We start from the raw sequence: 15383 nt of genomic DNA on the forward strand, positions 1-15383 counted from the left end.
GGAAGCATCGACAAAAGCGACGGTGTTACAAAAGCTCCGGCGATAATAGGAAGCACGGCGGGAGCCACCCTGGCAGTTCGGTCACCTAATCTGTTACAGTCATAAACCCCGTTCTCACCCTCTCGTCTCTACCCCCCGCCTGCCGTTCACGGTGACGCCCTTTTACGAGCTGCTGCTCCTCCCGGCAGAGCAGCTCACCCTTACGGCGAAACGCTCGTCACTGTTTTCGTGTCTCTTTCTCTCTCACTCTCTCCAATTTTTTTTAATAAGATAATTTTATCGGCGCCCGCGAAACACGTTCGTCCAACGGGACAGTTATCTCACTCGCGGTATACGCATGCGAAAATGTGAAGATGAATTAATGCCGCGAATTTAATATCATAAACACAGACACACACACACACACATACACACACCTTGCCTGGAAACTTTTAATAACGACTCGACGATCGTCGAATGATGTTCTTTTCTGTCCCTCTCTCTCGATGACATCGCGCCTTTCGCCCCAGCATCAACGATCCTTGAGGGCGTCGCGCGATATTCAATGGGGAATCTGTAGCACGAGGGTCGTCTCCCCCGGGATTAAGGGGAGAGATCGAGGGAATATGTTATAATTACCGCCAAACTGAACGCCGGAGCGGGAGTCGGGCGGAAAAAAAGAGGGACCGATGGGATCGTACCTGCCCATCGACCTCTCTCGCTTTTAACACCCGCGACAATACCGTCCCTCTCGATCCTTCGAGCCGATATCACCGCTCTTCCCCCCCCCCGCTTCGTCCTTTTTACGACGCGCCGCGCATCACGACGTAGCCGGCAACGTCAAAATGAAATTTCCAAGGACGAGGACAGCCACCACTCTCTTACCACTCCCCTTTCACCATAATCTCGTTATCCACGCCGACAACCGGGAGAATAGAGGGCGGAGGGTGAAGGACAAGCGGCACCCCATGTTGTTGTCCGCCTGCCCCTCGCGCGACGAGGGAGCGTGTGCATCGAGGCAATGAAATCCGAGCACGCGGCCACATCTCTCGAGAGCATCTAAATTGCGATTCTAATCGACGCCGCTCTTGTGAGCGCCTCCCCCCGACCATCCGTTTTGCGGATCATAAATGCACGATCGCGCTGAGTCATAACGCGCGCCGCCGGGCGAATTGAAAATGACATGTCGATATGGCTCTCGGCGAAAATGAGAAGATGGAGCGTTTCGCGAGGAACGCGGAGATCGCAGAGAATAATCTGTGGATAAAGTGAGGATTTTAACGATAGGCGATGCGCAGTGCTCTTCATGAATGGCCTGGACCTGCATTTTTATCATCACTTTTCCCGGCTATACAGATCGCCGAGTTTCAGGCTGTGTGTACCACAGCCTGAGACTCATAACGATGTATAGACGCACCCTCAGGAAAGATTTCTGTTACCGAGACAAAAATATTCTTGACGCATTTATATTCCTCGCAACGTCATTTAGTGTAAAAATAAAATCAATAATTATTCTCCTCTGTCGAATTAAAAATGATTCACTTGCTATATCGAGACAAGAGTAATAGCATAGACAAGTGTAATAGCATTGAATCCGGAAATTTTTTTTGGGTGTAGGAATAAAGATTGTGAAAATGTGATTTCTAGCACGGAGAAAAATATCCGATTAAACATAATCGGATAATCCGATTATAAACAAAAAAGTAAATATAAATTGTCAAAATATTCATATTACGCAAAATCAGCCCTTAAGCAAGCCCTCCCTTACGAAATACTTGATCTCAGCACGCACTTCGTTCATTTTTCAAAACTGCGTAGGTACGTGCAAAAATCTACAAGATATACCATATTTGGTGGGAACGAGTTGGAAATTTACACATGTTCACAAAAGGGTTGGAACTTTCCATTTAAACGTACGACGTCTGTTGCGCGAGCGCTATTTGTACTTCATTCCGAGACTTTTTAAAATGGCCCTCGTGCGAAGAACATTTTTTTATTCGCGCAAAACGACGGTACAGGCCACTCGTGAACCAACCGCGTTCGATTTCATCTGCTCCGAACCTCCGTTTTCGTATTAGTTGCTTTTTTTCTGTGTCAATACAACTCGGTGATGAGGGAGACGGAAAGAAAATTGTCGCGGGACTCGTTTCCTCGCGCCGGCGATCGAGTATGAGTCGAAAAAAGAAACGAACGCGGCGGGACGGGGAGAAAAGAATGTCTCCCTCGTGTCTCCGGGTTGTCAAGCCATTATCGAAGCTATCTCTCGACGGTCGACCGGGCGTTTTTAAGAGCGTATAGCCAGCCTTTATCCGGCGAACAAGCTACAGCTAATGTAGATCCCGACTGCGACCCGATTTTATCCTTCCATTTTATCTGCGCGATACCTGAAATAAAACTCTACACGGAACCACTTCTCCTATTTCTTGGCGCCAGGTCGAAGAAAATGCCGTTGCTCTTTTAGCGGCGGGATTATCACTTTTTCCGAACGGAGAACAATTTTTACGCGCGTCTACCGTACTTGTCTCACCGAGAAACACCAGCGACATTACACCGACGGCATTATCTTAATTATGTGAAGTACGAGAAGTCGTAGCGTATCCACGAGAGATGTTAAGCGGAAAAAGTGAGAAGCAAAGAGCGCGGGAGAAAAAAAAAAGGGGAAGACGAAAAGATGGTAGCCGCGGACGACGAGCTCGAAGACGGTAGTATACGGTAGCCGGCGTGTATATCATTAACCTCATCCTCGTTTTTCGTCTTTCCCCCTCGCGCGCACAGCCACCACAACCGCCCACCCCACCTCCGTGACAAGCGCACGGGTCTCAACGGTCCGATGAAACAGGAATGCGCCGTCTCGTCGTCCTCCTCCTCTCTCTCTCTCTCTCTCTTTCCCTCCCGTTCCACCCGATATCTCTTCTTTCTCCGTCGGTGCCACCACGATACTCGGTCCCGACCCCGCACCATCTCTCTTCCAGATGACTCCGACCCAGCGCAGCACAAACGAGTAATTAACTATCTCCGTGTGGGACACGTGTTCCCATCGTGTTCCCTCTCCTCCTTCCGTTCATTTCTCCCTCCCCTCCTCGTCCGCCGCCTCCTTCTCCCGATTCTGTCTCCCGCTGCCTTCCACCTCGCTCCACTGACTCTCCGTGTTTGCACACACTCTCTTATGTTAATTCGGCTTAACGCCCAGAAGCCCTCGAGGGGTTCGAAGCGGACGCCTCGCCTCGCCTCGCCTCGCCTCGCCTCGCCTCGCCTCGTCTCGCCTGGCCTCGCCGAAAAATTACGGGCGCTCACGAAGAGGGAGCCCACGACAATCGGGGTGGTCACGGACGATCTCGTAGAAAATAATAGGGATGTTCGTCCACTCGTGTGTTACGTGACAGGGGAGAAGATACGGGGAGAAACGTAGGGGTCGGTGGATCGCGTAGGGTTCCCACTACCATTATTCATCATACACTCGACGCGATTTACGTCTCTTCATACGAGCTTCGCGTTAACGTTCCTGAAAATGGCGCTTGCTAATTTCCCGCCGTACCCCCGCGAAGTACCAAGCGTTCTCGACGAGCGTATCGACCGCCAGTTTGTTTCAATTACAAACTCTCTCTCTCAGGGGTTGCGAACAATACTCGATAAGTCCCCCGACTTCTTCCGGTGAGGTCCTCGCGCGACCGTTTGTAATTTTACGGATTTGCTAAGAGATTCGTAACAGGGGTGGGATGCTCGCCATTTAACATTCGGTACGGTTCGCATTTCGGAAAAGCATCGTGTCGGCGACGAGAGAGAGAGACTGAGAGAAACGCGCTTGCTAATAAACTCGATTATTCCGACGTAACCCGTAGCGAACGTCTAATGACCAGGTAGTACTAGCCGGCCTCAAATTTATCCATGGCATTCATCTTCCCATTAGCGGTGAATAATTCTGTTGGCGTTTACGTGCCGATTCCCCATTCGTCCGGGTTGTAAGATGATTGGCCGCAGGGAGAAACGGCGGTGTCGTCGCACGGTCACGACCTCTTCCGCTCCCTCTTGGCCGCTCTCGTACTCCCGTACTCCGCCGAGAAATCGAACCGCGAGGTCAAAAGACGCCGAGAGCGGACAACTATTGTGTAACAAGTGTGTTGGTGCGCGTCCACCTATCGCGCGCTTCCTTAAATTGTACGCTCTCGGTCAATATCTCCTTTGTACAAATATACTTAATTCATAATTTGCAATTCACGAAGGAACAAATTCCAAGAGAAAATGGACAAAACAAATATACTCTAGCTAATTTCACACTCGGCTTCGATGGTTATAAATTGAGATTCGGTTATAAAGATAGCCAATGCTAAAGATTGGAAAGTTGCAATAAATAACGATCGCTCTCGACGATATCGCCGCGGAAGAGCCAACTCAAAATTAGCCGCAGAAACAACCGGAAGTACGCCCGATGGAAAAGATAAGGCTTTAATATTTAACGTATTTTCTATTATACGAGCATGAATACGAGATCGAGCTGTTACTCTCCGAGATGAATAAATGCGAGATGATCTTAAATCATTACCCAAATGAGTGGTGCGCACTAACGCCTTTTTCTGGTACAGGATCCTATTAATCTTTCAGGTAGTAAAATCTAAACCTTCCATCGCGCACAAAAATCAGAGGGAAGAAAAGGAAGGGCCAAAGATAGAGACGCGCGATTACGAAACAGGAATCTCGGACACGATGGCGCACTCTTCCTCGCGTAACCTGGAAACAGCGGGAGACGAAAAAGAAAAGGACAAGGCAGGCGGGGAGGCGACTTGACAAAACACCAGATCTAATGCCAATTAGTGCCATTCTCATGTACGAATAGGCCCGCGGGGATCCCTCGGCGCGGCTGCCCCGGGAGTCCCTCCTCTTTTTCTCCAGAGTCCTCGCTCTTTTTACTCGGGGATTCAGGTATACGAGCCGTCTTCGTCACTTTATGCGTATCTGCAAAATTGCAGCGAGCACTCTTTCAGCCACCGTTTCTATAACAAGTGTGAAATGAATTCTCTTCCTTAAAGGGGAATTTCCGCGAGGAGCTCATTTTTAGTTAGAAAAACCGGTCGAGTTTGCGACCAGTGATATTACAACTCCACAACGACGCGGCGCGAAAAGAGTTTTGTGCTCAGGTCGGGAAAGGAACGACGACCCGGAGCCTTTCCGGAGTTTACGGATACGAAGAGCGAAAGGTAGCCCGCGGAGGCCAAATTAGAAGTAATTCGCGGGAATTCGTACGCGGAGAGAATTCTCTCGAAATTTACCCCGAAAATCATGTAATCGTGGGACAACGTGGCGTCTCGAGAAAGTTTACGGGATTTTTGTGAAATCTTACCATACATTTTACTATAGTAGAATGTGTGGTAAAATTTCAAAAACTCTCAGAGTTGTTCGAAATTGTCCACGATTGTCCCGCGACCGCGTGATGTTCACGGTAAATTTTACGAGAAAACTGTCGCCGTGTACGTAAAGCTTCCTCACCTTCCCTCGAATTCTTACCGGATCAATTTACGACGTCACGAGGGTTTCCGGGGAGTCAAACACCCTAGAAGCTTTCGCGTCCGTTTATTGTAACGCCATACGGAGATTATTACGCCAGGTAGGGATGCCCGTCTTTTCGTTTCATTCACCCAACACCTGCGACGGAATTGGCGCGTCCAGAACTTTTGTAGCGACCACATCGCTGCGATCGGCTAATTACACAGCCCAGCGAGATGTTTAATCTTCGTGACACGTGTTTTTTTTTCCTCGGGTCGCGCATCAGCGACAGCGATTATTATTTATTACGTCGTAAAGCACATCGTTGAGCAAAGAAACGGAACGACACGGAACAAAAAGGCACGGGACGGATCGCTCGTCGTATCGAGCGTGTTGATCGCGATGGGGGCAGGAGAGAAGGGACAGCGGGGTATCTCACTCGACCCGTCATCGATTGCGTGTATCACGCGAAACCGCTTCCTACGCCGGTCGCCGCGCATTAACGTGTAATTGTATCTAAAAGTAAATACAGACGTCTCGCGATAAAATCGGTAAACGCCTCGCGCGTTACGCGTTAGCATCGGCATGGCAGATGCGCGGCCGTTGCGGCCATAAAACCGCCGCCGCGGGAAGGAGAAAGCGGTAAGGTAAGGAAAGTGGAAATTAAAACCGTCGCTCTGCTCGCCGCGCGGCTGGCGCACACGTGCGCACACGCAAAGACGTAACGCGGCGCGCATACACGCGCGAGCGCGCGCGTCCCGCCGCGGAGTTCCTCCATCCATTCGGCGGCGCGGCACCGTGTAATTACGTCGGGCGAGAGCACGAGATCGCGATCCGGCTCGGCCAGGAAACGTATAATGGGAGTATAATGCGTGAAATTTACTGGCCGCATCGGCATAATGGACGACGTGACGCTCAAGATATCACCGTGATTCCATATTTCCGAGCGATGAGCGCGCGGCGCGGCGAGGCCCGGCGCGGCGGAGCGTAACGCCGCGCGATACACCGCGCGTACGCGCCGGTTTAGATCTCGGATTTTAATACGGGCAATTACCGGGATCGCGGGACGGGACAGGCCGAATCGGCAGGCCGGTCCGAGGCCCCCCGCTTTCGATATATCCGCATCGCATCCCGCGCATTTATCGCGCGCGGCCGCCGGCCTGTAATTTCGCCGAGTCGAATTTCAACGTGCGCGCGTATCACCGGATATCGCCGATACGCCGTGGATCGCGGCGCAACGCGAGGATTCAGATTCAATTAACCCCATCGCGATAGCGATGGTATCTGTGTTTATCCGCGAAAAACATCCGCGATTTTTCTACATTCACGGAGAAACGGCGGCATTTTAAGCGTCGCTCTGGGAATCCCCGCGGATCATCTTGGTGAAACGCGAGATAGCTACCTGCGCTACGCGCCATTTCTTACGGGAGCACTCGGTCTCGCGCGGCTCGTCATTAACGTACCCACTACTCATTAAGCAATCTCGACCGCGTCGCGCCTCGAAGGAGTCGAGAAAAAATTTTAACTAACGAAGACGAAGACGAAGGAGCCGGGCGCGGCGCGAACGCCCGCGCGCCGCCGCGTTTTTTCAGCTGTGCACATTCGTACCGCGTTTGGACAGCGTGTCGGCGCAAACAGACCGATTAAAAGTATCAATATTTACCGAATTGGGGGGTCCTGCGCAAACGTGCGCCGTGCAGTTTACAGGAGGTAGTAAACCCGGCGGCGAGGTCCGGTTCCTCTAATACGCGCGCGTGTGTGCGTGTGTATCTACGTGTGTGTGCGCGCATGAGTGTACGTAACGACGTCTGCCCGTCTGCCCGTTGACGTTCTCGCAACGTGTACCCTACTAACTAACGTTAGCACTTCGCACCACCGTCCGTCCCTTTCCCGCGGAATCGCTCAACGCCCTTCCCCCCCCCCCCCTTCGTCCCTCCTCTTCGGCTCCGTAATACTCGATTACGTAGGATGCCGTTGACGCGGAAAATATTTTACGGATACCGACATACGAGGGAACATGCTTGTTGGATTAGGAACAACTCTCTCGTGAGGTTCGGCGCTGAATTTGAATAGTTTTCAGCACAAATACGCAGTGGTTTAACGTGCTCGAGTCGTATTGTTCGATGGAGAAAAAAAAGAGTCGAGAACAGCTGGGCGAGCGAAATGTATCGCCAAGTAAATCGAGTTTACCTACGAGACACCGCGAATTCAAGTGTGAAAAAATTGGGGAACGTGACCTATATGGGCACTTGCAATCACTTTATCTCATTAATATTATTATCTCCGTTACTTCTTCCGATAAAATCTTCAGTTCAATTCTTTAGGATATTACTTTGATATTATTTTAGGATATTATTTTGATAATAATAAAATAATCAGTCTGTATAAATATCCATTGTTATATTGGGCACAATTTGTTGATATCACGACTTTTGCAAGAAAGATATCAATACTTTTGTAGAGAAGATATTTTTGCATAGAAGATAGAAATGTGTTTTGATAACATAAAATATTTCCAACTAAGTAAATCATACAGTTCTTATTCGGATGCTTACACTTGACGTCTTTTATTACCTTTTGTAAAAAGGTAATTTCTGAGGTGATATCTTTTGACAAGACTACTCGAAGACAATATAGACGACATAGACGACAAATTTAAGGATCTTGTTGGCTCGATTGCCAAGTCCGCGTTGACAGTGACACGCTCTGTCCACCCTTGGCAAAATTATTTCACCGCAACGCGTGGAAAATAACGTTTAAAGGCTAAACTGTCCTTGCAACGTACAGCGTCATTTTTCATTTCAACGTGCTGTTTTTATATTTAAAATAATTGCCGTTAAAACGCACCGGAGACTTCCGTTCCATTTTGACCGTTTTTTTTTGTAGTTAAGCAACTTAACATTTCCATTAGTGCCTCTTAAGTGAAAATTATCTTTGCGTTACTGAATATCGACGGAACTAATTGAGAGAATTGATTAGTATCACTTTAAAGTCTTTGATAGAATAGCTAATTGCGATTTTTAGTTACGCGGGGTAAAATTCGTACAAGATATATTAGAGTTACAAACAATCCAACTAATTCGATTACTAATTGTGGGCCCCAAAATGGGTTACCGTCTTTTTTTCCCCCCAGAGATCAGGCGCAATTCAATTCGACACATGTGTTATTTATCGATCACCCAGACACAAAAGAGTGAACTTTTCAAATCTATTCTATCGACTACACACGCCCTTTTTCTATTTCCATGTACGTTGCGAGAATTTTCATGATATACCATTTTTTCCTCGCGTCATTCAACACTGAGAGAAAAAATAGTCATTTTTAGAGCCAACCATATTTTTTATAATTCCTCCAACGTAAGTTATGGTTGACCTAACAATGTGATAGTTCTCATAACCACAATATTGGTTGTCATAAACCAAAAATATGGTTGGGTCCAAAAATGACTATTTTTTTTCTCTCAGTGAAGGTGGTTGCTTTTTTTTCAAGTCCAGAGAAAAACTTTTATGTGTGTCGGCCCAGGTTCAAGCCCTGGCCGAGGTGAGTTTTTCGCAAAAAATTTAAAAAGTAAAATCATTTCGACACTAACATCCTGCCTTGGCCCTCGCATTCTTTACTACTTTGTATTTTATCATTTAACGTGTTTTTCGGAGGTAACGCGCTGATAAACACACAACGGAATTCAGTCGGCCCATTTTAGGGAGCTTTCCCGCATACTTGCTACCTGACAACATCCGATGCACCATGTATCATTATACTGTTACGATTAGGGTCGGGCCTGAAACTCTCATTACGATGCTCGCAGGCCCTCGTCTCAGATCAGGTCAGGTTAGATTAGGTTAGAGTTAAGGTTAGGTTAACGACACTCCACACAAAGTGACGTTTGAGCGCGTCACGGCGATTGTCAAGTTGCAACAGCATATCGGCCGTACGATACCTTTTTCTACGAGTTAAGTTCGAGTTAGGTTAGGTTCGAGTTAGGTTAGGTTAGGTGAGGTTTGACTAACTGACTCCATTAGCGAGTCGCGAAAAAATTGTTTGTCCGCGACGTTTTACGCGCTGCGGGGCTGCGCGCTCCTCTAACGCCGAGAGAGAGAGTTGCGCGAAACAAAAAAAAAAAGAGGCGTTAATATCCTGTAATGGACGGATGGACGTTATACGCCGCGACGAGCGGGAAAGAAAACCGAGAAACGGCGCGAACGTGACGGGACTGCGCAACGACGGGACTCTCCGCCGTAGAGCTGGACGCGAGTCGTGCGCGACGGCTAAGTCGCCATTATCTCGACCGGGCCATTAAACGCAGGCAGCGCCGAGAGTCCGGCGCGCGGCAGTCCACCCGGCTCGCACGATTCACGGATCAACGATTCCGACGTGCCGTGGCGAAACGCTTTTCGCACGGCCGCGAGAGGCCGGCGTCGGACGACGGGCAAATCCGATTGTTCCGCGTCCGTACCGCCGAATTTTCGGCGCGCGGCGGGGGGGCACGTGCACGCGCACGTGACGTTGTGCATTAAACAAATTCAATTTATCGATATTTATATACAATGCGCCGGGGTCGCCGCTGCCGAAAAACGGCCTCTTGTGCACTTTCCAAAAAGTTAATACACAGACACCGAGAAAAATGTCGGATTAAATGTAATCGGATAATTAATTGCATAATAACAAACGGATATATCCAATTAAATTGTATATTCGATGAAAAATATGATCGGTTTTTCAATCAAATTTCATCGGATGTATCCACAATTTACTCGGAAAACGTAATCGGAAAAATTAACCGTCGAAAACACCGTTTAATTGATTTATCCGACGGAAATTTTTCTCAGTGGACAGAAAATTCTTTTCACGCGGCCGAGTAACGGCGAAACAATTTTTGCCCGGTGCCGTCTTTTCCCGTTTCGTCGCATGTATTTAGACTTTTGCAAATTCGAAATCACGGCACCGTGCAATAAAAACGTTCGCGCACACGTGCGGTTACGCGCGTGAAAGGAGGAGCGGATGGACGTGCGCGTGTTTTCGAATTGTAAAGCAAGTCCGAACCTAACGGTTGCGAGTCGAGGCGGAGAAAATTGTTATTTATGTATGTCGGCGGTTGCAGCCGCGGCATCTCGCGTCACACGTGCGTCCCGCGACGACCACGTGGTCGGAATTTTCTTGCGCGGCGCGATCTTTCGACGCGCACGATGAAAGTTCGAACGCGGACGATCGACACCCGATACGCGGGCGTATAAGCGCGGAATGTCGAGCGTCGCGTCGCCAATCAGGGCCGCGTGCACGCGACTGCACGGCGAAACCCGAGAAGCCGTCCTGAATTCGCCGATGACGGCGGATCGCGTTACGAGAGGTGCGAATCGCGCGCAGTAACGGGCGCGCAATCGAGCGCGACAGTCGGAGCACTCCGAAAGGAAACTGTCATCGCGATTATCTCTTCACGACCAGTAAAAAGACGGCGGAGAGGAAAAGAAGAGAGAGAAAGAGCGGCGTTCAGGAACGCGCTCTGCGATCAAGGAAGAGCGGGTTAAACGGGTTAACAACGATGTAAATTGCAGGCGTAAATCAGATCGCCCTGCGCGCGCGGCGCGACCGCGCCGGTCCGCGCCGGCGCGGCCGTCGCGTCGCGGTCGCGACGCGCCGCGGCGGTGCATTAGGTATGCAACGTGCCGTAAAATAGACCGAGAGGCCCGCGCGAAAAAAAAAGGGAACGCGGCGGGCGCGAGGTGAAACCTTATCGCGCGTCGCGATCCGCCGGCGTTTCCGACGGTTCCGCGGCGGGTGGAAGCGTCGCGCGCGCGCGCGCGCCGCGAAATACATCACCGCCTCGTGTCGCCGGCGCCGTTATCGGCCGCATTCCGGCGGGGAGGCTCGCGCATACATAGGCGCGCGCGTCCAGCCTAATTTATTCGGCCTGAGAATTTACGTCGATTAAATCCGATAGCTGTTTAATGGTTACACAATTGCGGTTCACGCAGTTTATCTCCGCCGAATGCCAGCGTCGATATACCGGGGATTACAAATAAACAAGCGTGTTGTGATTATCGTTGCCCGCTATTATTATTATTATTATTATTACTATCGTTACGTTATCGATAATCGCTACTCACCGGATGCCTGGCGGCAGCGGCGGCCACGGCGGCTGCGTTGATTCCGGCGCTGGGATACATCCTTCCGGCGTGGTTTCCCGCTCGATGCGCCCACCAAGAATACCCCCGCGGTATCTGTGCGACGTGATCCCGCGCTGACGCTGGCCGGAGACGCGCGCGCGACGACTCGGGGGGGTGCTGCACCTCACTGGAGGCGCGTCATGTCGCACGCGGCCGCGCTCCTTCCGACGAGTGCGCCGGTGAGGGACAAACGGCGGTGATAAACAACAAAAAAACAACAACAACAAACGGCACAACAGCAACAACCGTGCAACAGAGGGCGAAACAAGGACGTTCCCGGTGCGGTGGGAAGGAGGCTCGTGACGTCGGCGGTCACCCGGTCGCTACGAAGACGATGACGGCCGGCACTCCCCGCGACGACGTGCCACGCACCGCTGCGACGCGTACGCGAACGTGATTCGCAACACCACGTTTCCCCGCCGAAAATCCATCGGCGGTCGCCGCCAATCCATCCGTCACTACCGTCTCATCGGGCGCGCGGCGCGCGGGGGGGGGGCAGCCGCTCGGACGTTACACCTCTCCTGCACTCGCGCGGCTAGCGGTCGCCGTCGGTAGCGGCCTCCCTTCTCTCCTCCTCCTTCTTCTTCTTCTTTCTCTCGGCTCACCGGGTCAGGTGAGGCTGGCCGTCGCGCTCATTCGGAGTCACGCACGACGCGCGACGGGGCGACTCGATGGCCGTGTCCGCGCCTTTCTTTGTGCTGCGCGACGCGGAGGGAGACGCGACTTTACCTTCTTTCTTTTTTCCGGTCGGTAAGGCAGGAGTAGTAGTGGCCCGCGTCGTCGCGCCGCTCGGAGAAACCTTCACGCCGAAGGATCTCTCTCGCCAGGAGAGAACGCGCACGCGTTCCTTTGTATCCGACACACGCGCACGAGTTTGTCACGATCTATTTACTTCACTTCCGCTTCCTCTTCGTCTCCTCTTCTCTCCCCGATGGCGGCGGCGGCGACCACCGGCGGCGTCGCCGTCGAACGTCGCGAGCAACACTAATGCGCGTCACACACGCGCTGAAACACTGCACACACTCCGTTGTTTACCCGAGCGCGAACGCGTACAGCGAGCGCGAGCGAGCGACAGCGGGAGCGCGCGGGCGCGCGTGCGCGCACGGCACGGCACGTCCGCGGCTCGTTCGGGGAAACGACGTTGGACCGCCGCGAGAGCGCGAGGCTCGGGCGACCGCGAGAGGAGGCGGCGGATCGATCGATCTCGGACTTGCGGAAAAGTTCTCGCGAGAAATCCCGAGGACGAGCGTCGTGAAAGAGCGCGCGCGCGGGCCAAGTGACGCGAACGAACCACTCGCGGCGGCGGCTACGGAGCGACTGACGGATAGACCGATGGTGGGAGATCGCGTTCTCCCCTCCAGCGTGCCTTCCGCCGCGCCCGCCGCGCCGCGTCTCGCCCACGACCGGCGGCTCTCCCACTCCCTCGCTGCCGCGTCGCCTGACTCGCCACCACCCCCCCCCCCACCCGGCCCCGCCGCTCCCCGCGGCCCAACGGTCCCGCTACTTCGCGTTTAAAGCCGCCAAGCATCCCCTCGAATGTCTCTCGTCTCCTCTACGCTCGTATTAACCGGCGCGATAGCTCCTTCGCAATTAAGTCGCGTTACGTAAGGATCTCGAAAAGGCGAGCACGAAAATCACGGCTCGTTAAAACGTTGCTCTACGCGTCCCTCTTACAAACTCCGTCCGTCTACCTCTCCCTCTCTCTCTCTCTCGGTCCCCCGCTTTCCTTACGTATGGTCGATCCGTTTTATCGGAGCTCCTTTCCGACGAGGAATGTCCGCCGTGATTCCCGATCGTCCACGCCGCGTCTTTACGATCGCCTTTACGCGCCTCTACGGCTCTCGTCGGCGATGAACGGCGGAATGGAATTACATCGTCGTCAAAGCCCGGGCACGCGGGAGTCCCCCCGCCCCCCCGATTTTGCCGTCGACGGCTTCGCACGGCGAACGTTGCGAAACGCGTCCGCGCTCCCGATTCGTTCCTTCCGCGAGCGTACGTGTGCAGAAAGGTGACTCGGCGCGGCGCTATTCCCTCTTACTCATCGGCGCGCTTTATCGACGCCGATTGCCGGCCGTCTGTTTTTTTCCGCCGATGTCCCGCGGTGGCATTATCGCCGCGACGACGGCGTCGCGGTGCCCGCGCGCGCGCGCTTGGTACTCGCGCCCTCCGGTATCCGAGCGATTCGGCGTATCAATCTCGCGAGAGACCGATAAAAACTCGCTCGCGTCGTTATTCCGACGCTGGTATAGGTACTCCGCTGCTCGTAGTCGGCCGTGCCTCGACTACGAGCACGGATTTTTGCGAGTCTCGGAGCGGAGAAACGCCCGGTCCGCCGGGCACCGAAAAGTTGTCGGTCGCAGACGGATACGCGGCGCGGCATAAAACGAAGATAGAGAGGGAGACAGAGAGAGAGAGAGGCGCGGCATGCCGAGCATACGCGTCGGTATTAGTCGTTCCTCCGGGTTCGCTACGGCGTGTGCAAACAAATCGAAAGTTTTTCGCAAAATGGCCGTCACCGGGCTGACACGGATGTCCGCGTAAACTCCCTTTCGCCCCTCCGCCCCGCCCCGCCCCCGCCGCGCTTTTCCCCGCGCCTCGTTTCCCCGCTTGTCGACCGGCTGCCTCTCTCGCCACTCGTGATTTCCCTCACTTCCCACACTACCACAAATATGGCGCCTCCACCCGTTTTCCCAACCCCTATACAACGTAGCTTCGCATAAAGCGACAGAGCGAGAGAGGGGGAGGATACGTACACGTACGCCAGCGCGCGCGCGCGCGCGATATAACCGGAGTATATATGTATACCCGTGTACGTGCGCGGCGTACGTGTGTGTACACGTGTACGAGTGTGCGCGAGTGTGCAGCGAGTACCATCCTGTACGCGCGATTGTGTGTGCTAAGGGGGTGCCCCTATGTGAATATCGCGCGGCACACAGTCCCAAGCAGTTTCCTACTTGATTGCCGCTATCGTCCGCTCGCCTCGTAAAGGCGCTGACTCCGCGCGGACCGCCGCCGTCGTGATCGCAACCTCGGCCAATCGGCGGGGCCCCGGCCGTCACTTGGCCAATCGCGGCCAAGTCTGGCGCGGCCGATCGACTCGGCGGCGGCAAAGAGTCGAATGAAAACGCGACCTCGGCCAATGGCGCGGCGACTTTTTCGCGATGACGCGCGTACGTGGTATCCGCGCGGATCCGCGCGCTCGCTGTCCCTCCCCCCCCCCCTCGCGCCGCTCCGCTCCGAGCCTCCGCGGGAGAACGTACCTATACTGAATAAAGGTGCTACGCGAAGCCGCAGCGAAACATGAAAAATAGGGGGCCACACGAGGAAAAACACGGACCCGAGGGAGGAAAGAGGATGAGGAGGTGGAGATGGAGGGCGCTGTTGGATGGATCCTACGAACCGAGACACCGAAGGCTGGGTGCAGTCAGGGTTGCGTGGGATGGGTCGGGAAAGGAGGCCGGGACGACTAGAGTATAGAGGCCGAGGATGAGAATGGAAAAGTAACATAACGAAACGTCGATCCCATTACCTGCAGCTCTCTCCCTCCTTCTCTCTGGCCCTGCCGCGCCATACGCTCCGCCGCTGCCTGCACGCCTCACCGCGCCGCGCCGTGCAACCAGCCCCGCTTTCGACCCTTAATCCAAAGGAGGATTAGAAAAGCCCATTGTCATGCTCCGCGGAACGCGGGATGGGTAATACGCGTATGCGCGACGCTTCGTCCCTCCGTGCACCTCTGACACGTACCGACGTGCGCGAGAGACCGA

At 53.1% G+C, this 15383-nt stretch overlaps 1 protein-coding gene across 5 annotated transcripts in view; it reads right to left on the bottom strand.

Annotated features, from left to right (window-relative positions):
• Nucleotides 1–12963, bottom strand: part of LOC105570398 (protein groucho-1-like) — a 76541-nt gene extending 63578 nt beyond the window's left edge. For all 5 annotated transcript variants that reach the window (XM_012027562.1, XM_012027563.1, XM_012027561.1 and 2 more), the window contains exon 1: nucleotides 11560–12963. In XM_012027562.1, coding sequence (XP_011882952.1) covers nucleotides 11560–11619 — 60 coding nt within the window. In that variant the 5' untranslated portion in view covers nucleotides 11620–12963. The remainder of the gene's footprint in view (nucleotides 1–11559) is intronic.
• Nucleotides 12964–15383: the final 2420 nt, after the last annotated feature.

This window comes from Vollenhovia emeryi, unplaced genomic scaffold (assembly GCF_000949405.1).
Source record: "Vollenhovia emeryi isolate VEMERY1.0 unplaced genomic scaffold, V.emery_V1.0 DF939120.1, whole genome shotgun sequence".
NCBI lineage: Eukaryota > Metazoa > Arthropoda > Insecta > Hymenoptera > Formicidae > Vollenhovia > Vollenhovia emeryi.